Raw genomic sequence first — 23,291 nt, forward strand, 5'->3', positions numbered from 1 at the left:
TAACTAATACATACTTTTACTAGTTGTTGCAATTTGATCCTGAAACAGCCATCTTTAAATTATGTAGGCTTTTTCTTTTCTTTTCTTTTTTTTAAAGTAATTATAATAGACTTGAATTGTTTTTGGATGATTTTCTTAGGTGAACTGACTTATTTTTAGAACAGAAACTTTGTGTTTATTCTGCAAGTTCTTCTTATTAATGTGGCACCCATTGTTTTCTGTAACTAAAATGTAATCAACTCTTTTTCCTTCCCTTTTTGAATCAAAATGTTAGACTTATACAAGCACTAGCAACAACTCTATATCTGGATCATTGAAGCGCTTGGAAGATACTACTGCACGATTTACAAATGCAAATTTCCAGGAAGTCTCTGCACACACCTCTAGTGGAAAAGATGTTTCAGAGACTAGAGGGTCAGAGGGCAAAGGGAAGAAATCTTCAGCTCACAGCTCAGGTCAAAGGGGAAGAAAGCCTGGTGGTGGAAGAAATCCAGGAACAACTGTGTCAGCAGCTAGCCCTTTTCCTCAAGGTATTAGTGATGTTTTAGTTAAAATACTTGTGTTTAAGATGGTTAATAATAGTTATGCTTTGTAAAGTAATTGGTTTGTTTTTGAACTTATAACTAATGGATGTTCTAGATTATTATATGATTAGTTGCTGTAGTAAGATTACTTTAAAGATAGTGTTTCCTATTAAATTTTTTTAATAGGGACTTTTTCTTTCCTTTTATAATATGATTTGTGCTTCCAGAGTTGAATTGTAATTTTAATGTTTAACTAGATATGGAATAATGCTTAAAATTGGGGAGAAAAATAATAAAAGCTGGAGCTTTGCTTTGAGTTCTGTAGAACAGTCCTTCTTTTTGTTTGAGACGGAATCTCGCTCTGTTGCCTGGGCTGGAGTGCAGTGGCGCAATCTCGGCTCACTGCAACCTCCACCTCTCAGGTTCAAGTGATTCTTGTGCCTCAGCCTCTTGAGTAGCTGGGATTACAGGTGCATGCCACCATGCCTGGCCAGTTTTTGTATTTTAGTAGAGATGGGATTTCACCATGTTGGCCAGGCTGGTCTCGAACTGCTGATCTCAGGTGATCCTCCTGCCTTGGCCTCCCAAAGTGCTAGGATTACAGGTGTGAGATACTGTTCCTGGTGTCTTTTCCATAAATGTTTTTTATTTATATTTCCTAAACATTAAAAACAATTAAGGTTGGCCGGGCGTGGTGGCTCACATCTATAATCCTAGCAGTTTGGGATGCTGAGGTGGGCAGAACTCTTGAGGCCAGCTTGGGCAATGTGGTAAGACCTCATCTCTACAAAAAATTTAAAAATTAGCTGGGTGTGAACTGGGCACAGTGGCTCATGCCTGTAATCCCAGTATTATGAGGCTCAGTCAGGTGGATCATCTGAGTTTAGGAGTTGGAGACCAGCATAGGCAACATGGCAAAACCCTGTCTCTCTAAAAAATACAAAATTAGCCAGGCATGGTGGCACATGCCTATAGTCCCGGCTACTTCAGAGGCCGAGGTGGGAGGATTGCTTGAGCCCAGGAGGTTGAGGCTGCAGTGAGCTGAGATTGCACTACTGCACTCCAGCCTCGGTGACAGAGTGAGACCCTGTCTCCTTGGACAGGCAAACAAAATTAGCCAGGCTTGGTGATGACTGCCTGTGGCTCCAGCTCCTCAGGAGGCTACAGTGCGAGGATTGCTTGACCCAGGGAGGTTGAAGCTACAGTGAGCCGTGATTGTGCCACTGCACTCCAGCCTAGGCGACAGAACAAGACCCTGCCTCAAAAAACAAACAAACAAACAAAAAACCAAAAACAAACAATAAAACCCACTAAATAAATAAATACAATCAAGGTTTACATTTTTTAGTAGATAAACATACTAGACAATTTTTAGGGGATTTACATAGGTCTCAGTAAATAAGTTGTTGATTAATAATGCATTTGTTATAAAGTTTGAAGTTTAACAGGTTAACACACTAACCTGTTTTCCAGGTTTTCTGTGTGTGTGTGTGTGTGTGTGTGTGTGTTTGTGTGTGTGTATTTTGAGACAGGGCCTTGCTTTGTTGCCCAGGCTGGAGGGCAGTCATGTGATCACGGCTCACTGCAAGGTTGACCTCCTGGGCTCAAGCATTCTTCCCGCTTCAGACCCTCAATTAGCTTTTGCCTCCACCTTTGTCTCCCAAGTATATGGGACCACAAGCATGCGTCACCATGCCCAGCTCATTTTTAAATTTTTTGTAGAGACGGGTTCAGCCTCCTGAGTAGCTGGGATTAGAGGCACACGTCACCACGCCCGGCTAATTTTTATATTTTCAGTAGAGTCGGGGTTTCACCATGTTGGTCAGGCTGGTCTTGAACTCCTGACCTCATGATCCTCCCGCTTCGGCCTCCCAAAGTGCTGGGATTACAGGCATGAGCCACTGCACCCAGCCTAAGTTTCTTATATCTTAGAATGGTATGGTGGGGTACTCATGTTCTTTAAAGAAAGAGTAAGCAGTGATGGCTGTTTTCTTTATGAAGTTCCATGAAAATTGGGTTGGGAGAATGTGAGATATAGATTAGATTCCATATGATCATTATTTTGTCAAATCCATTTTCTATTGTGGTAGATTCAGCTGAAAAATAACAATCACTAGTATGTCTTAAAGTTAAAACTTAGAACTCATAACCTAGGAAACATCTTAAGTTCTTATTGTATATTGGGAACATTTTCAATCATACCTTCAATATTCAAAAAAGAAGTTCCCCTAGACATTTAGAGTCAGATTATAGTCTTGTTAGGTCTTCTTGCATGACTGTGGAAAGGAGACTACTGTTCTTTAGTCCTTCCTCAGGCATACATGAGGTGTTTGGGGGAGAATTGCGGAATGTTGCTGTGGCAAAAGGTAGGTGAAATAAAGCACATCTTATATCTTAATAATTATTTAAGTAATAGCTTGCAATTCCACAGTAAACATTTAATACCATCTATAAAATGACACATGTTTTTAAAGGTAATTTTGGGGATAAATTTGACAAGTCTTAATATATGAATGTCCTAAGTGTTGTAGTTAATTTTTTTAAACTCTTCTCTTTAATGATTATATCATGTCTGCTGCTTATGGGAACTTTAGCATCCAATTTTTCTGTCCCCCCACCCCCCAACTTTTTTTTTTTTTTTTTTTTTTTTTTTAACTCCAGGCAGTTTTTCAGGAACTCCAGGCAGTGTAAAGTCATCTTCTGGAAGTTCAGTGCAGTCTCCCCAGGATTTCCTGAGCTTTACAGACTCAGATCTGCGTAATGACAGTTACTCTCACTCCCAACAGTCATCAACAACCAAAGATGTACATAAAGGAGAGTCTGGAAGCCAGGAAGGGGGGGTAAATAGTTTTAGTACCTTAATTGGCCTCCCTTCAACCTCAGCTGTTACTTCACAGCCTAAAAGCTTTGAAAATTCACCTGGAGATTTGGGTAATTCCAGCCTTCCTACAGCAGGATATAAGCGGGCTCAAACTTCTGGCATAGAAGAAGAAACTGTAAAGGAAAAGAAAAGGAAAGGAAATAAACAAAGTAAGCATGGGCCTGGCAGACCCAAAGGAAACAAAAATCAAGAGAATGTTTCTCATCTCTCAGTTTCTTCTGCTTCACCAACATCATCTGTAGCATCAGCTGCAGGAAGCATAACAAGCTCTAGTCTGCAGAAATCTCCTACATTGCTCAGGAATGGAAGTTTACAGAGCCTCAGTGTTGGCTCATCTCCAGTTGGTTCAGGTAGGGGTTTGCCTATTATAATTTTTCTCCTTCACTCCCACCACCTCCCTTCTTCTGTCTCAAAACGTTTTCAACTGTTGTTACGATAATACTTGAAATTAATAAATGACATTTAATTAAAGTGAAATTTCTCAGTTTTTAAATTTTCTAATGGAAAATACGAAAATATCTTAAAGTCTTAGATGATTTGGTGTTTGGAAAAGATGTTTGGCACTAATTTGATTTTACTTAATTAAATGTAGGCTAAGCAATCTATTGGTCATTCATTACTTACAAAACACTTAGAATTTATTTCCTATTTTTGTTTCACCTGCACAGTATTTTTTTTTAATGCAGAATTTATATTTAGGGTGTGAGAGTTTTTACCCTTTGGTTTTTGTTTTGTTTTGAGCTCCCTTTCTCTAAACTTCAATTTTAGTAATCATTTTCTAAACGACTCCTCACACAGATACTACTTGAATTACCCTATCCTGAGACATTTTTATATCAGTGATAAATGATTTTAATTTATGGAATCCAGCAGTCACATTTTATTTCAGGAGATACCTTAAATGATTTAATTTTGTTTTCAAATATACTTCATGATTTTACCATTCTTTTTATTATAAGACAAGTGAGTTGATATACATTGTTATTCACACTATTGGGATGTTTCTGTAATTTGCAATTTGTATTATGAATGTTATTTTCAGTTTTTAAAAATTTCTTCAAAATGCAATGCATGTTTTTAGACAGACCCTTAACAGTTGATGTTAACTGAAATGTCAGCATTTATCTTTTAAATTGCATCTTGAATTTAAGATAAATGGTTTTCAATAAATGTTGAAACCTTTCTTCTAGTTTTAGATTTCTGATTGTTGAAATAACAAGAATTTAGGTAAGATAAATTATTATGGATTGTATTTGTTCTATTAGTTGGTGGCAAGGGTAGGTAGGAAATGTTATGGAAAAATGATACAATTTAATGAAGAATGTTCATGTTTATTTTATAAATACAAAATTTTAGATTGTTTTAATAGTTGTGAATACACAGTAGTAACTTCAATAAACAAACATAAAAAAGACCAGTCCAAGAGAGAATATCATATGTAAAGGTCAGATGTGAGAAATAGTAACAATAACTGTGATTTGTTATGTGCCAGTTCTGTTAATATTTATTTTCTCATTTAACAACAGTTATGAGATGTCTTCATTTTACAGCTGGTAACACTGAGGCTTTGAAAGGTAAAATAAGATACCCAAGATCACATAGCCAGGAGTTTCTTTGTATTCAGAAATGAGTGGAATCTCTAGATGCATTAAGGATGGTTCTAGAGCAGGATTTATCAATCTTAGCGTTATTGACAATTTGGATGGGACAAGTCTTCATGTGTTACCCTGTGTATTGCAGGATATTTACCAGAATCCCCAGTCCCTGCCCCCTACAGGCCAAGAGCATCATCACACGCTCCCTTCCTACAGTGGGAATAAAAAATGTCTCCAAACATTGTTTAATGTGTTAAATGTGTCCAGAGGACTAAAACTACCTCTGGTTGAGGCTCACTATTTTAGAGGGGGAAAAATACATGTAAATTGTAGTGAGAAAGAAGTTCATAGAAAAGGTTTAAATACATTGCATATTTGAATGTATGCTTTTATTTATATGTTTCCTTTGAAACTAGAAGGGCTTAGCAGTAAGCCCCCTTGTCACAAAAAGTACCTTTAGACAAATTTAATAAAAAAATTGAATTTCTCTTCATTTTTAGCAAGAGGCGTAGTAATCAATCACATGAGTACCTTACTGAGAAAATAAAGCCTAGATTTGCTTTTGTGGGGAGACCTCTTTACTGATTTTCTGTAGTTTTGAAGCATAGTCTGAGAATTCCTGAATTTCAGAAATTACATTGGAATGCTTATTTGAAACACATCTTCAAATTAATAAAATTAAGATATTGATTTACATCCCTGAAAATATTTTCCTATCTGTTAACAGATTTGGGGAGATGTTAGGTATGAGGAATAGTGTTCCTCATAGGATGGTTGCTTTCAGAGGGCAGTGTTTGTGGTACTCCTGTGGCAGAAAAAAAGAATTCGTTTCTCTTACCTTACCATTAGGTAAACATAGTAATTTAGGGGGAAATTCTTGTAAGTATTAGTTCACAAAAATAAATGACCTAAGAAATTTATCTGCCAAGAAATTTTTAAAACGTTGTGTTTAAAAATTACTCTGGGGCGGCCGAGCACAGTGGCTCATGCTTGTAATCCCAGCACTTTGGGAGGCTGAGGCGGGTGGATCACGAGGTCAGGAGATGGAGACCACGGTGAAACCCTGTCTCTACTAAAAATACAAAAAAGTAGCCCGGCATGGTGGCGGGTGCCTGTAGTCCTAGCTACTCGGAGAGGCTGAGGCAGGAGAATGGCGTGAACCTGAGAGGCAGAGCTCGCAGTGAGCCGAGATCACACCACTGCACTCCAGCCTGGGTGACAGAGCGAGACTCCGTCTCAAAAAAAAAAAAAAAAAAAAAAAAAAAAATTACTCTGGGGCTGGGCATGGTGACTCATGCCTGTAATCCCAGTACTTTGGGAGGCCGAGGTGGGCGGGTCACCTGAGGTCAAGAGATCTAGACCGTCCTGGCCAACATGGTGAAAGCTGGTCTCTACTAAAAATAGAAAAATTAGCTAGACGTGGTGGCACGCACCTGTAGTCCCAGCTACTAGGGAGGCTGAGGCAGGAGAATCGCTTAAACCCGGGAGGCAGAGGTTGCAGTGAGCCGAGATCGGGCCACTGCACTCCAGCCTGGGAGACAGAGCAAGACTCCATCTCAAAAAAAAAAAAAAAAAAAAAATTACTCTGAAGATATTTTATGTCTTGTTAAAGCTATAATCATGGAATAAGATTATTGAAAACTATTTGAGATATATTCCTTAGTTTTATGTATGTTAATAAACATTTTAGGACTTAGTGCAGAACATTTATTGACAATAGTAAAAAGCGTATCCTTATCTAGAAGAGGCTTGGCTTCATGTGCTGCTTTAATCATAGTAAGTTAAGAATTGCTAACTGCTGATGAACACTTAGTATGTGCCACACACTGTGTTAAGCAGTTAATAAGCATTAAGTGTTATTACTCATTATATAGGACAAGAAACTGAGACAGAATTCTCTTAGGTTTTAAGTGATGGAGATATGCATTTTCCCTGGGTCCAGAGCCATTTAATTAGACAGCTCAACAGATGTTTGCTGATGAGGGTCTAACACCACACTAGTGTAATGTCAGTCATACTTTAAGCAAAGAGATCCCTGAACAAATTTGAACCAATAATTTAACTTTCAGCAATAGTGTTTCTTATTGGTATGAAAAGTTAATTTTTCCTTTGGACTAATTTGAAATTGAGAAATCATTTAGTAATTGTGGCAACAAGAAGCTTCCCCCCATATAATAAATAAGTAGGAAGGAGAAAATGTATACAGTCATCCTTTGGCATCCATGGGGACTTGGTTCCAGGACCTCCTGCAAATAAATACCCAAGTCCAAGATGCTCAAGTTCCTGTTATAAAACGTCATAGTATTTTCATATAACCTATGCACATCTTCCTGTGTACTTAAATCATTCTTTTCTAGATTTCTTATAATACCTAGTATCATGTAAATGCTATGCAAATAGTTGTTATACTATATTGCTTAGGGAATCATGACAGGAAAAAAAGTCTGTACACATTCAGTACAGACTCAATTTTTTCCTCCAAATATTTTCTATACAAGGGTGTTGAATCCCCAGATGTGGAATCCCACAGACACAGAAGACAACTGTATTATGTATTACATCATCACAAGTTGTTTTTCATGATGCTGTTTTTAAAAGATTGACTTTCTTGAATGATAGGTTGATAATTTAGTAATGTCGAAGATGACCTTTGTAAGCACCTGTTGTTTAAACTATAACATTCACTATAATACTAACTCCTGAGGCTAGGGGCTGTTTCTGACATACACCACTGTATCCCCACTGCCAGCACAGTGCTTTGGACATAGTAAATGTTAAACATTATTTTAAGAAATGAATGAATACCATTAGTTGTCTTGTGAGTGTGTGTCATGTGGTTAGAAGTATGCTGTATGATTTTGTACTTCCCCTCTGAGTGTTTATAGCTAAGCTGTAAGACATATTACTTTATTTGTAAAGCTTTTCTTTTCTTTTCTTTTTTGAGTTGGAGTCTTGCTCTATTGACCAGGCTAGAGTGTAGTGGCCTGATCTCAGCTCACTGCCACCTCTGCCTCCCGAGTTAAAGCAGTTCCCCTGCCTCAGCCTCCCTAGTAGCTGGGACTACAGGTGCACGCCACCACACTCAGCTAATTTTTGTATTTTTAATAGAGACAGGGTTTCACCATGTTGGCCAGGATGGTCTCCATCTCTTGACCTCATGATCCACCTGCCTCAGCCTCGCAAAATGCTGGGATTACAGGTGTGAGCCACTGGGCCCAGCTATTTTTAAAGCTTTTCATGTAGTATTTATTTTGCCAGTTTATGATGAAAAGTATTATTAAGTTGAAAAAGATCATGGAGAGGTTGAATTGTACTTTGAAGTAGGCAGAAGACGAAGGCCAATATTACCTGAAAAGAAAGTAAAGGTCTGTTTGAGGGAAAAGCCTAATAAGAACAGGAAGCTTGTATTTGTGGCACTGTGAAGGTGATGTTTATAGGGTAGGATGGGTTCATTGAGAGATTAATGCCAGACTGAAGAAATCAAACTGATAGGCTAATGATCTTTTTCTTAAAATAACTATTCTGGCTAGTTACCATTATGAAAGAATTTCATTAATGGAAAAGAAAAAAAATGCTATCTCATTCAGCTTAGCAATGCTAATATAATCTCTTAAGTACGTTTAAGTTTCTTAGGAACTCTTTAGTTACTCTCTCGTTTGATCCTTGGAACAGCCTTGTGAAATAGGACAGCTCCTCTTGATGTTATTTCTCCTTTACAACTAGGATGTAAAGCAGGAGTAGAGTCAGGTTCTAATGTGATTCCCTCTTGAAATTATTGGCTAAAAGCATCAGTTTTAATAGTAATCAAAATTCTCTCATGACATGTTCAAATTGTAGCAGAGTACATTTTTTCTGGGAACTGTAGATCAAATTAGAGTAGAAGCCTAGAAAACACCTATAAAATGTTTGATTCAGAGTTCAGATTCTAAAATTTGTATTATGGATTGAAGTGTGTCCTGATAAATGGCCTGTTTTATAGTGACTTGTACAAAATGGAAAATTAGTGTGTTTCTAAAAGTGATTTCTAAGAGTTTTAAGTTTGGGGCTTATAGGTTTTGTTCGTTTTTTGACTGAACTCTTTCCTACGTACATTTTTTTGGGTTCTGAACAGTTAGGCACGAGGTCTTTTGAAACATCAAAAACAGTTTTGGAAGAGTTGACAATCTGTCCTTTCCTCTTCGCTATTTATCTTCACCACATTACAAAAATTTGATTTACTAAAGTGAAAGTTGAGAACATCTTTTTCTTCACTAAAACCATCTTGTTATTTTCTCTGAGAAAAGTCTGATATTCATTAACCCATTTATGCTGGAGGTTGCGCTTTTTTGTGTGTGAAAAATCAGACCTTGGTGATGACCTTGAGCAGTAGGGTATAAATAACTTCCACAAGCTTAGGTTCCAGTAATGGAACACGAGGCATAAAGAACTCAAATTGCAAGGGGTTGATGGTTTAGCATTCACTTCCTTTCTTGGGGCATACTGTGTCCTTTCAAAGTACAGGTTGAGTAACCTTTTTTAAAAATTCTTGAGACCATAGTATTTGGAATTTCAGATTTTTGGGAGATTTTGGAATACTTGCATTATATATACTTACCAGGTGAGCATCCCTAATCTGAAAATCTGAAATCCAAAATGCACCAATGAGCATGAGAGTCATGGGCGCACTCAAAAAGTTTTGGATTTTGGGGCTATGTTTTTGGTTAAATAATATCCAAGGAATTCCCAGTTATCCCTCCTTTAAAAAAATTTTTGCCAACAGTGTTAGCCATAAGGGAATATCAGTTGTTTCCAGGATTAGCAAACCCAGGTCCTTTGAGTCACAGCCTTGGTCCTAGTTTTATCAATTATTTTTCCCTCAGAAAGCCATATAGAAATTAATTTCTCATATTCTGAGCAGATTTTGCTTTTATTAGTGTTTTATTCCTTGTTCTCTGCACCCTCTGCTTGTTCTTCTCGTTTGGGTGGAATAAAAGAGTAAGGGTAATAATGTCTTATTCATTTGTTATCTTTCTCTTTTCTTTTTTTCTTTTCTTTTTTTTTGAGACCAAGTCTTGCTCTGTCGCCCAGGCTGTAGTGCGGTGGTGCAATCTCAGCTCACTGAAACCACTGTTTGTTCAAGCGATTCTTGTGCCTCAGCCTCCCAAGTAGCTCGGATTACAGGCACGTGCCACCGTGCCCGGCTAATTTTTGTATTTTTAGCAGAGATGGGGTTTCGCCATATTGGGCAGGCTGGTCTCAAACTCCTGACCTCAAGTGCCCGCCTTGGCCTCTCAAAGTGCTGGGATTACAGGCATGAGCCACCACACCCAGCCATCTTTCTCAAAAATGAATGGTTCAAGATAGTGAGCTGAATGTAACTTAATGAGTTTTATGCTGCTATATAAGTCATAATATATTTATGGTCATATATCAACTAAATTATCATACTTAAATTGTGATTTCCATGTGAAAATAGTATTCAGATGTTTTTGGTAAGCTCTTCCCATCTAATGAATGACCTAGACCTAGCGTGGTGGCTCACATCGGTAATCCCAGCACTTTGGGAGGTCAAGGCAGGCAGATCACTTGAGGTCAGGAGTTCCAGACCAACCTGGCCAACATGGTGAAACCCTGTCTCTACTAAAGATACAAAAATTAGCCGGGCATGGTGGCATGCACCTGTAGTCCCAGCTATTTGGGAGGCTGAGGTGGGAGGATCACTTGAACCCAGTGAGCCGAACTTGCGCCACTGCACTCCATCCTGGGCGACAGAGTGAGACTTTGTCTCAAAAAAAAAAAAAGATCTAAAGCACATTAATGTATCATGTTGCGAATCATACTTTCTCCCATTAATGAAGCCTTTTATTCTCAGACACTTGTTATACAGATTCATTTGTAAGCCCTTATGTCTTTTCCTCACTCTTTGTAAAAACACAGATACATTCCACACACTCCCATTAAGATTTGTGAGAATTCTATCACGTTTGGTTCTCCCTCTCACGTCCCAATTATTAGCTTATAATTTTTGTTTTTGAAGTTCTAGGTGGCCTACTTAACTACACTTTTAGGTGAATTTCCCTCCATTTTTCTGGCCTATTTCTTTTTTTACCTTTGAGTCACTGGCAATTTCTTCACTGATTTCCTTTTTCCTTCCTCTCAACAGAAATTTCCATGCAGTATCGGCATGATGGAGCTTGCCCAACAACTAGTAAGTTGTCAAACTGGGTTGATAACCCGGGCCTTTTGTCTCCTCTAGTGCTCTTTCTAGTATGTTATGCCACCTCGGAACCTCGAAATTTTAATTTTCCAAAATGCAAGTTTTTCTTAATTGAACAGATACTTTTCTCCTGCAAAGATAATGTACTGCTTTGTCTTGTTATGGATCCATATTACAGTCAAGTTGTGTACAAATTTTAATTATTGTTGGTCTTTTAATATGGTGCTTTTGTTGCAGAATTGTGACTTCACCTCCTTCTTGAAATAATGTGTTTATTTTTTTAACATTTTGTTTTCTATTCTTAATATAATTTTTCAATATTTGTATATTTGCACTAGGTGGTTTTTTTCATTAAGTCTTCTACATGTGTTGAGGCTTTCTTATACTGAAGTCTAGGAAATGAGAATATTTGATAGGGTTAGATGATATAATGAGGTTTTTCTTTATAATAAATATTGTTAAATGTGCCCTAAGGCAGATTTACCTATATAGATTTGCATCCTACAGTGACTCACTTTTAGCAAGACATTACGTTGACATAAATGTCTTTTAAAAAGTAATTTGAAATACGTATTTATTACTAAGGAAATTATTGTCGTTATGACAGTATACCTTAACATATCTCAATTTAGTTGGTAATATGTTGGCAAGTGGAATACAATATTTAAAAATTTATACCATGTAAAAATGGAGCCAAGCTTGCAGTTTTAATGATTCAAACAATGATATATGATAGACTTACTGAAATTTTATTATACTAATTCAGTGTATGGCTATGTATTTCTTTTGTGTGTTTGAGAATGATCTTAACCTGAAGTCCTTTTTTCCTTACTTAAAAGCGTTCTCAGAGTTGCTGAATGCAATACACAATGGTAAGTTTTATTAGAATCTTCTCTAGTGGTTCGTTTATCACAAAGGTTGCCTTTTGTAGAGAATCTCGATTGAAAGCTAGCATGTTCTGTTGATTAGATGAAATCCAGTGCTGCAGTGAGTCAATTGTTCAGCACCTTAGTGAAAAATTTTTGTAGATTGCCAATAAGAGGATGATAGGTCAATATGGTTCATCAGTTTGGCTTTTATTGTTTCTTTTTAAGGCAAAATGATAATAGTGTTTTAAGTTTCTGAAAGTCTTTTTATTTTTACAAATGGTTTTTCTAGTTCTTTTGAGATCTCTCTTGCCAGTGCAGGTAATTATTGGTACCTAGGGGAAGAATTTGCTTGGAATGTGAATTTTATTTTTTAGGGTTTGGGTTTATTAATATATAGAATACTTTAATTATTTTACCCCTGTATTCCACATAGTGAATAAATGGAAGATAGTCTTTTAAATTACATCTGGTTTGGGACCAGGTTTTTTACAGTGGAGTTGTATCTTTTGCTGCATTAGGTTCTGAAATCAGCATATAAGGCAAATACTATCTTTGTAATGTAATTATAATGAAGATTTTTCTTGCAAAAAATGTTTGAAGGTTTCTTCAGTTTCCCCAAAGAACATTCCTTAATCCTTTGATGTTCAAAAATTTTCATTTTGAGGCTAGTGTCAACTTTGTTGATTTTCTTTTTCAGTTATTAACAGATCTCATTTGTTCGAGACTGTTTATGTTCAAGACTCATTTGTTCAAGGCTGCTTGATTCCAAGCAGTTTTTCAATACATTTTCATTAACTTCATGAAATCTTGCATATTTTGCTAATGTATTTTAATTTGCAGTCGATTTGTGTTGCGTTTGGGTTTTATTGTCAGATGTTTACAGTATCGACAGCCAACAAGAGACTAATGGCATAATGAGCAGGCATAGACACTCTTGTTGCCTTAAGGGTAGGGGTCGTTAGGGTGGGAGTCTTATCTTATAAGTTATTTTTTATTAATTAGTAGATTGATTCATAATTCTTGTCTCCCTATGCAACCTGTGCCTGCGGAAGCTTAGATAATGAATACTCTTGATAACAAGGAGTCCCTCAACACTAGGTATCTACAGGGAAAAGGGATTGGCAGCATCCTTGAAAATAAAATAAACTTGTTACTGTTATTTGGTAGAGAAGTGTAAAAGCTGAAGATGTTTAACATCATCTTCAGTTTGCATAAGTAAATTTAGAATTGTTCTTTAATTCTTTAATCCTGAACATCTTTAGAAAATAAACTTGGGATTAAAAGAAAGTAGACATCATAGGAGCAATGTAATGGATTTATATTTTTCATTGCAAGTACAAGTGTAAGATTGACACCTAGTGAATGATGTTTACCCTGTGGGTGATTGAGGGAGAGTCTCTTAGACTTTGCTGGAAAAATTTGTACAGTATTTTCTCTCCCTTGCTGCCCCGTCCCCAACAGTTAGCTTTTCTTTCTCTTTATTTTTCTTTTGAAATTTTTTGTGTTTGGGGTTTTGTTTTTTTTTTTTTGAGACGGAGTTTCGCTCTTGTTGCCCAGGTTGGAGTGCAGTGGCGTGGTATTGGCTCACTGCAACCTCTGCCTCCTGGGTTCTCCCAGGTGGACTCCTAAAGTGTTGGGATTACAGGCGTGAGCCACGATGCCCAGCCATACTCTTTTTACTTACCTAAGATGGATGGTTGGATTATTGATTGGAATCTTTTATCTTTATGAACATAGTTGTTTACAGCTATATAATTTTATTTTTTTTCTAACTTTTTATTTTTTTTTAGAAGCAAGATCTTGCTTTCTTACCCAGGCTGGTGTGCAGTGGCATGATAGATCATAGGTCATTGCAACCTTCAACTCCTGGTCTCAAGTGATCCTTCCACCTCAGTCCCCTGAGTAGATAGGAATACAGGCGTGCGCCACCATGCCTGGCTAATACATTATTTTCTGAGATTATATCAGTCTTTTATGATTTCTTTGATTAGTCCTTGATTGTTTTTTCTCACACTATTTTCTCCTTGACTCTCTTATATACTCACTTGGAAAATCTGCATACCTACAGCTTCAAGTATCACCTATCACCTGTGCTTATTAGCTTCCCAAATCGATGCCTCCAATTTAGACTTTTCTCCTGAGTTGCAGACTTATATTTCCAAAAACCTAATAAGCTTCATTTCCGTATGATACTCAGCCACCTCAACCAGACTTAGGCTAGGAAGTTAACTTCAACTCTGCCCTCTCATTTTCCTAGTCATCATTTTTTTAAAAAGCTTTTTTCTATTATTGATCAGTTTAACTTCTTTTTCTTTTGTATTTCCACTGCCCCATTTGGTTATGTCCTACATTGTCATCTGAACTGTTTCAGCAAACTCCTAACCTTCATTCCATTATCCAGTCCCTTTTCTAGATGCTACTAGAATTGATGGTCAATCTAAAGTGCAAATCAGACCATGTCAAACTGTCTTACTTAGAGAATTTTCTGGGACTTATGGGATAACATTTATACTCCTTCACATGGCATGTGGAGTTTTTCTTCATCTCGTTGTAATCTGATTCTCCAGTCTCATCCCTTCTTCTCCCCGACTTTATGTTGCATCAATAGAAGCTACTTGTAGTTTCCTGATGTTATACTACTATGTGCAACATCTCTGACGTAGACCTTGTTTGTATCTGTTAGTGTGGACTTCCAACTTCGTCTAGTAAAAGTAGTCATTAAAACTAAGTGTAGTTGCATTTACTTCCTGCAAAGTTTTTTTTTCAGACTCTTTGATAGAATTAACCCTTTCTCTCTTTTTTAATACTTCTGGGTTCTCATATGTGATGTTCTAATACTTCCTCCAATTGATTTCTACTCTTTCTCTGGACACTTTTTTTTGTTTTTGTGAAATATATCTTAGTCATATTTATCTCACATTTGTGAAACTTCAAAAAAAAGCTTTCATTAGACAGTTGAAACTATGGATTATTTTCATTATTTATTCTAGCAACTGATGCATTTCAAAATGTTTTGAATAGAACTTTATAAAACTAAAATTTATTACTTCACAAAACTTATTCTGGAAAAATTAATACAAGTGAAATGACCAAGGAAAGATGATTATTATTATTTTTGAGATGGAGTCTCACTCTGTTGCACAGGCTGGAGTGCAATGGTGCCATCTCAGCTCATTGCAACCTCCGCCTCCTGAATTCAAGCGATTCTCCTGCCTCAGCCTCCCGAGTAGCTGGGATTACAGGCGCCCACCACCATGCCTGGCTAATTTTTGTATTTTTAGTAGAGACAGGGTTTCACCATGTTGGCCAGGCTGGTCTCAAACTCCTAGACTCAAGTGATCTGCAAGTGGTCCACCTCGGCCTCCTAAAGTGCTGGGATTACAGGCGTGAGCCACCGTGCCCAGCCTCTTTGGCTACTTTAAACCAGCATTTCAAAATAATATTAAAAGTGAGAAAGGCCAAAACAAATGTATGAAACAACTCTATTACTTTAGCAAAGAACCAAGTTACTATACTGAAAGAAACAAGACAGTCCAATACAAAGTTTAATTCCCAAAGAAAATTAACATATTCCCAAGGATATATATGGAACTTATTCTAGGAAAATATAGCAATTAACAATTTTCATTCATTCAACAATTATGGCAAGCCTATTAGATGATGAGCTAAATACTGACAAAATAAGATGAATAAAAGCCAACTTCTAAAATAAATTATTAAAGAACCTAGAAAATACTAGAGCAAAACCATCCCTGAGACATAAAGATGAAAACTAGGAGGAGGATATGCTAGTTTTCAACTGGACTATAAAACTAAACTATAATCTTTTAATACATACTACTTGTTTCATCATTTTTACAAGCATTTAAAATACTTCTATTAAGTGAAATAGAGAAATTAAACTTACAATTTATTAAGATCATGAAATCTCTTAGGCTGCTTCATTCCAGGGCACCACCACAAAACCAAACATGAAATACAAGGCACTTTCTTTTATGGGCATCGATTTAAAGTTAATTCTCCATATAATATTCTTTAAGATATTTAAATGACTACTTTCCCTTTCCAAACTGCCTTAAAAGTTTCTGAAATTTCCTGAGACCTTTACATAATATATCTTTCCTTACTTTTCTGTTTCCTTTTTCCTTTGTTGGGACAATAATTTTAATATTATTTCTTCAATTTTTAAATTTCTTAAATTTCTCTGATCATATGCAGTTTATCCTGGTGGACCTAAATTGGTGTTTGAAATTGGTTAGGTGTTTTCCTAAAGTACTTTGCTTTGTATCAATATTATTCTTAATTCCTTACCTGAAAACACCAATTTCAAAAGTTTATGAAGTTATTTCACATACCCAAAAGAACCGCCTTCATTAAGTCCTAAGATCCTCTCTGAGAAAGAACAAATGAAGACATATGCTTTAAACTCAATATCTATGACTGTAAATATATAATATTTCCTTGGGGCCGTGCATGGTGGCTCATGCCTGCAATCCCAGCACTTTGGGAGGCCGAGGTGGCAGATCACTTGAGCTTAGGAGTTTGAGACCAGCCTGGTCAACATGACGAAACCCCTTGTCTACTAAAAATACAAAAATTAGCCAGGCGTGATGGTGCATGTCTGTAATCCCTGCTACTTGGGAGGCTGAGGCAGGGAGAATCGCTTGAACCCAGGAGGCGAAGGTTGCAGTGAGGTGAGATCGCGCCACTGCATTCCAGCCTAGGTGACAGAACAAGACTCTGCTTCATAAATAAATAAATAAATAAATAAATAAATAAATAAAGTACCAAAGAGCTTACTTAGATCAGTTTTCACAGCAGTATATTGCTAATTGAGTTCCAAGTCCCACTTATTGCACTTTTAAATTCCCTTTAATTATGATGCTTCTGGTTTGAGACAACTGCGCTCACTAAACAAATAGGGTTTGTTGGAGGAGGTAATGTTAACCAGTTATTCATTTAGGTGCTGTAGGATGAGTATACGTATAAATGCCAGTTGATTTTAGAGGTGAACATTCTCCCTCAAGAGCAGGGTTCTACTTAGGCTTGTCAGACTAGTTTATAAGAAACTGAATTTTTGTCCTTCATATGTGTCCCTTTTTTATTTCAGGGAAGCATTAAGTGGATAGGATTCCATGAAGTGGGATGAGTAATACTCAGGCGCATATAATTGTTCCAAAGCCAGTATCATTTGAGATTCACTGTGTGTAATGAGATATTACTGATGGGGGATGAGTTGTCACTGTGAGCAGTATGGAGATTGAGAATCTAGCTCATTCTAAATTTAATTTCCTTTTAATCACAACAGACATTTTTTCTTCTTATGAGTTAGTGTGTTCTTTATGCTTATACAGTAAACTGTCACATCCTAGGATACAACAAGTGCTACGAAGTTTGTTTCAATGCACACAAACTGTGAATCACTTGGTAAGGGATAATTAGGTTAAAAAGGGGGAAGGGAACTAGGCCTTGGGCGTAGTAAAGAGCTGCAAAGCACATTGGTTTAAGGGGTTGAAATGAAATTCTAGAGAAAGGCACCTGACCGTTAGTAAACCTAGACCTTAGAATTGCTGTCTTGAATCAGAGAAATGGTAAGGAGCTATGATGAGTTTGTGGGAGACAGAACACATGATGAAATGGTATGAAATCTTATGGGCAGGGTTGTGATTATGCCTGTGTAGGAAAGAATTTGACTACTTTAACACAGCCTTTATAATAAGGTAGTATAAGACATGTACTTATAGATAAGACTTTTTCCATTTCAAAGTATCCAGGCTATTTTGTTGCTCTTGGTTCCTTGAAGATAGGCTTCAAAGACTCTTAAGGGATAAACACATTTGGCTGGTGAGTCCCCCACTGGGGAGAAAAAGTAGTTTTCACATTTGGCTGGTGAGTCCACCACTGGGGAGAAAAAGTAGTTTCCAGTATCCATCTTAACTTTTATAGTGGAAAATGAATCTACACTCTTTCATTGAAACTGCAAGAGGGGTGGAACCTGAAAAGTTCCAACTGAGTGAGGGAAGCAGTACAAATGGGAATGAGTTGTATAATAATTACTTTTAAATTAACTGGTAATGCCATTACTACTCTCTTTATTTAGAGCACTGCAATTTTTTAAATTTATATAGGTTTCATGGGGATTTTAACCCTGATGATCCACCCCCACACTGTACCCCATCATAATATCTTCAGTTTTTCAACTTGTCTGTCATGGTGGTTTTTAGGAAGTGGTGATTAAAAATCTGAAATTAAAGTGTGTCTTTTCTTTAGACAGAGATGACAGTTCTACACTAACAAAGCAAGAACTTAAATTCATAGGTATGTACCAAACTCCAGCATGGTTCTAAACATAATAGTGTTAAATTAATCCTATTGTAGCTTGGAAACCTTCCCATACAAACCAATGTTAGCAATATGTACTCATAAAAAAAAAATGATGCCTGAAAGGAATTATCTATAACCTTGGATGGTAGGTGGGATGAACTATATGTTCTTATTGTTGTAGTTATTTGGATTTGTCATATTGCTTCAGACTTGGTAGGTAGATCTTAGAATTCCTGAAACTGTTTACTTGTAAGGGCCTAGGCTCCTAGGTCTGATTTTGTGAAGACCACTTTGTACACCTGTGTCCCTTCTCACACTGAGATCAGGAAGAATATGAGAACATATTTCATGTTTTATAATCATGATAACTCTCTGATTCTTTTAACATATATCTCAAATACTCTGGATCAGTTCAGAGAGAACATTTGTATTCTGAACTACAGAATGAAATCCACTACTGTTAACCACTTGAAGTATGCATCCACTCATTTCCCTCCCCTACAAACCTCATTTTTAACATGCTGATAAAGCTAATTTTATAGGCTGTGAGTATCTTCAATATGGCACTTTCCTTCTTGAGACTGTCTTAGCTTTTTATCGTTTGACAAGAATATATTAGGTTCTTTCTTTATGTCTATATGTAAGGTCCTGGTTAGTTGCTTTGGGGAAATAAGTATACTGCAAAAGATAAATGATGTGGCATATGAGTCCTCCCTTTGAGAACATACACTCTAAACGGAAAAGAAATACATATATGTAATAATTTCAAGGGATGTACTTACAACTTCTTTAATGGTCAGTAGGAGTTCAAGGCCAGGGAAAATTGCTTTCAGCTGAAGGAATGAGCTATCCAGATAATGTAACATTTGACCTGATACTTAAAGAATATGTAAAATTTTGTTATTTGGAGATACAGGGATCAGAGCTAGATTCTTAGTCTGAGGTATGTACAGTTAGCATGAGCAATGGCATAGAATGAGAATACACAGCCTGTGTAAAGTAATATATATATATATATAGCGTGTGTGTTTTTTATATATATATATAATATATATATACACACACACATTTATATATATATATATTTTTTTTTTTTCTTGGCACGTTTTACCTCCAAGATATTGATATTTGATATGAAAAATAACAACATTAGCTATTAGTCCAAGGAGTTGAAAGCAGTTGGTGTTGAGTTGGAAAAAAGATAATCAAACCTGTACTTTAGGAAGTTTCAACTGGTGGGTAGCATGTAAAAAGATGGAAAAGAGCTAATGCTGAAACAGAGTAACCCAATAGTTTTTTGTTACAATCTAACCAAATTTATTGATGGCCTGAATGAGGATCCTGGAAGTCAAACTGATGAGATGTGTATTACCCAAGAAGAACTGGTAATGACAGTAGCTGGAAAGGATGGGTATTCATTTACTAACACAATATTTAGGTAGAGATGTTTAGCACAGAATTAAATAGAGCTTGGGCACCAAAGAGAATTGAAACTAGGCCACTTAGGGGGTAGTAACTGAAACTCTGAGACTAGTATAGGCTGAAAAATGTGGGTAGAGAAGACAGAGAAAGAGGTTGAATCAGGTTTATTTTAAAATAGTGAAGTCTTAATAGGTAGAAAGGAGATTAAGGATTAAGATTCAAGGAGTGATATTTCATAGATCAAGAATCTGGAGCAGATGGGAAGAGATCAAGTGAACATGTAGAAAAATTAAGTTTGAAGGAAGACAGAGAATCACTGTGGAAACATTCACTGTCAGAAAACCCCCCACCAAACCAAATTAGTTTTCTAAAACCTTCATAATTTGAATTAATGAATTTTTAAATTATTAGAAATTTTAAAAATAGATTTCCCCCCAAAAGAACTGATTCTTTCAGGTATGTGTAGTAACTTGAATGTGTTTACAAAAGCGTTTTCTTTTTAGTGTACTTCAGAATAGGGCTTTAATGATTAAATAAGAGTATAAATAATACTTAAATATGCAGCGGTTATGCATCTGAGCGAGTTATTTTATTTTAAATTCTCAATGTCGCCTGAGAAGTGATCTCTTTCCTCTCCTCTTGTATTTTTTTGTCTGAAATACCTCTGTCCTGGAGTTACTGTTTGTGCCTGCCTGTCTGTCATTTTCTCTGCCTATTCCTTACTATTACATAAATCACCAAGTGCTGCCTTCTGAACATTTTTTCTAATTTACTAATTTGAGGCTTTCTAGACATGACTTTTGTATTTAATTTTTCTTTATCGTTTTCAAAACTCTTCTTTTGTGTTGATTCAGGTCCTTATCATCTCTTGCACAGATTATTCTAATATCCTCTTTTTTACTTCTGTCAGTATACCTAGAGTTCATCAAATGGGCTTACTCAAGCCAGAATCTCAGAAATGAAGGTAGGGAAGAATGTCATTTAATCATCTATGATTTAAAAATAATAACTGCCAAGAATGCCAAATGTTGCTTATCTTATTCTTCCTTACGGTAATCTTCTTGGGAAAACAAATTATAATTGGAAAGTGCTTGCTTAGTGAATCGGACATCAGAATAAAGGCAGTTCGATCATGTTTAAATATTATCATCATCTTGATAATACTTTTTTTTCTCACTGTGTAATGTATTTCACTACTTTGCAGCTTCCTTTCACGTTAACTTCTGGTCCTGCATTTGCAGAAACTATGTCCCAATCACCTTCATTAAACCTGGAGTTGTAGACCATGTCCTTGGTGGGCTGTTTCTATAGATGACTGATATACTTGTTTCACACTCAGAGGGTCATTTTATTTCAGGATCTCTTGATATATACATATGGATATATATCTCTGGATATATGTATGTGCCCATTCCTAACAGAATAGTATATTTATGTAATAACAGCTAGGTATTTGGAATTTTGCTTCTCATACTTTTTTCCATCATGCATGCATTAGGAGCAACTAATATTTTTATTTCAAAGGTGTATCTGAAAGCTTATAGCTTTGGCTTAGGAAGCCAAAAACTTTATTTCATGTTGCCAATAATAGAAAATCTGATTTTCCACCCAGATTAGGTCTTTTATGGAACTGTAGAGAGAAAACAAATCAGCATAATAAACATAAGACATGAGGGAAGATAGTAGTAATTTGAAACAAAATTTAAAAAGAAAGAAATTTTATGTATTCAGCTATATTTTATAATAGTCAAAGCAAGGAACACAGTAAAGGGGTAATAACGTAATGGTTACAGCCAAGGAACAGAATAATAAATGGGTAAATCAGATGAAGAAAACTTCCTAGAAAGAAGGAAAGTACCAGGTGCCAGGGACTTAATAGACTGGGCACGGTGGCTCACGCCTATAATCCCAGCACTTTGGGAGGCTGAGGCAGGCAGATCACTTGAGGTCAGGAGTTCAAGACCATCCTGGCCATCATGGTGAAACCTCATATCTACAAAAAAAAAAAAAAAAAAAAAGAGCCAGATGGGGTGGTTCACGTCTGTAATCCCAGGTACTTGTGAGGCTGAGGCATGAGAATCGCTTGAACTTGGGAGGCAGAGGCTGCAGTGACCTGAGATCACGCTACTGCACCCCAGCCTGGGTGACAGATGAGACCCTGTCTTATAAAAAATAAAAGGACTTAATAATAGAAGTGACTTCCATTCTAAGGAAATGTACAAAATATGAAAAGACTAGACATACAGAGATATTTATCATAGCAAAAAGTTGCAAGTACTGGGGATTGACAAAATTATCACAATGGTTATATTATTATTATTATTATTATTATTTAATCAATCAGTGTCTTGCTTTGTTGCCCAGACTGGTTTCAAATCCCTGGCCTCACGTGATCCTCCCACCTCAGCTTCCCAAATTGCTGGGATTACAGGCATGAACCACCGCGCCTGGCCTATTGTTCTGCCACCTTTCTATTATTTTTGAGACAGTCTTGCTTAGTCCAGGCTGGAGTGCAGTTGTGCCGTCATAGCTCACTGCAGTCTCAATTTCTTGGGCTCAAGCAATCCTCCTGCCTCAGCCTCTTGAGTAGCTGGGAATACAGGCACACACCATTACACCCAGTAATTTTTTTTTTTCGTTTTCAGTAGAGATGAGATCTTACTAATGTCTCCCAGGCTGGTCTCCAGCTACTGAGCTCAAGTGATCCTCCTGCCTTGGCCTCCCGAAGTGCTGGGATTACAGGCATGAGCCGCCACACCTGGCCATAATGGTTATATTAAAATCAATGGTTCAAGAGTATTGTGTTTTCTTGTCTCTGTTTTCTAAAAATGAATGTGGCCATTCTTTTATGTTTTTATTTAAAACAAAAATATTCATGAAGAAAGGCAAATTATGTTGATAACCACCATATCTGATAAGATTATGTTCTTCATTTTAGTCGATACTTTTCCCCCCACTAAATCTTTCTTTTAATCTTTTTAAAGAAACAGAAAAAAAAAATCACTGTGTAGTATGTATGTTTCATGATGCTTCTCGTTTAGGCTTATGATTGTACTCATTTAGGTGTGTCTCATCTCTTAGCTGAAGTACTCTCCTTCATTAACCTGATGACTCATATTTTTATACTTTATTTGAGCTTAGTGTTTATAGAGAAAAAATCACCCCATGTAAAAATTCATATCATTCATTGATTCATAACAATTGCAGCTGACATTTAAATTGCTTTGCAATGTTAATATACTTCTCTAGGAAACTTACTTTTTGCTCTGCATGTTTAATATGTATACATTTAACTCCTCATACTCTTCCTTTGCTTTCCCTGTACTCAAGATATTAGATGTCTTTCCCAGGGGGAAAAAAAAAACCTTATTTTAGTTTCCTGACCGTCTTTTTGTCACCGTCTCTTATGTTTTCATCAATCGTGCTCTTAGTATCTTTCCTCTTGAAAACAACCCCTCCACAGAGAAAAAGAAAACCCAA

The 23,291-nt window shown here is 36.6% G+C and overlaps 1 protein-coding gene across 18 annotated transcripts in view; it reads left to right on the forward strand.

Moving 5' to 3' along the window:
- Nucleotides 1–23,291, forward strand: part of MLLT10 (MLLT10 histone lysine methyltransferase DOT1L cofactor) — a 221,021-nt gene that overhangs the window by 148,356 nt on the left and 49,374 nt on the right. For 12 of the 18 annotated variants that reach the window (XM_034930078.3, XM_034930079.3, XM_063607286.1 and 9 more), the window contains 5 exons: nt 275–530; nt 3,186–3,755; nt 11,143–11,187; nt 12,036–12,068; nt 18,336–18,383. In XM_034930078.3, coding sequence (XP_034785969.2) covers nt 275–530; nt 3,186–3,755; nt 11,143–11,187; nt 12,036–12,068; nt 18,336–18,383 — 952 coding nt within the window. The remainder of the gene's footprint in view (nt 1–274; nt 531–3,185; nt 3,756–11,142; nt 11,188–12,035; nt 12,069–18,335; nt 18,384–23,291) is intronic. The other 6 variants (XM_034930080.3, XM_055092465.2, XM_055092462.2 and 3 more) reach the window with 2 other exon arrangements.

This window comes from Pan paniscus, chromosome 8, assembly GCF_029289425.2.
Source record: "Pan paniscus chromosome 8, NHGRI_mPanPan1-v2.0_pri, whole genome shotgun sequence".
NCBI classification, from domain to species: domain Eukaryota; kingdom Metazoa; phylum Chordata; class Mammalia; order Primates; family Hominidae; genus Pan; species Pan paniscus.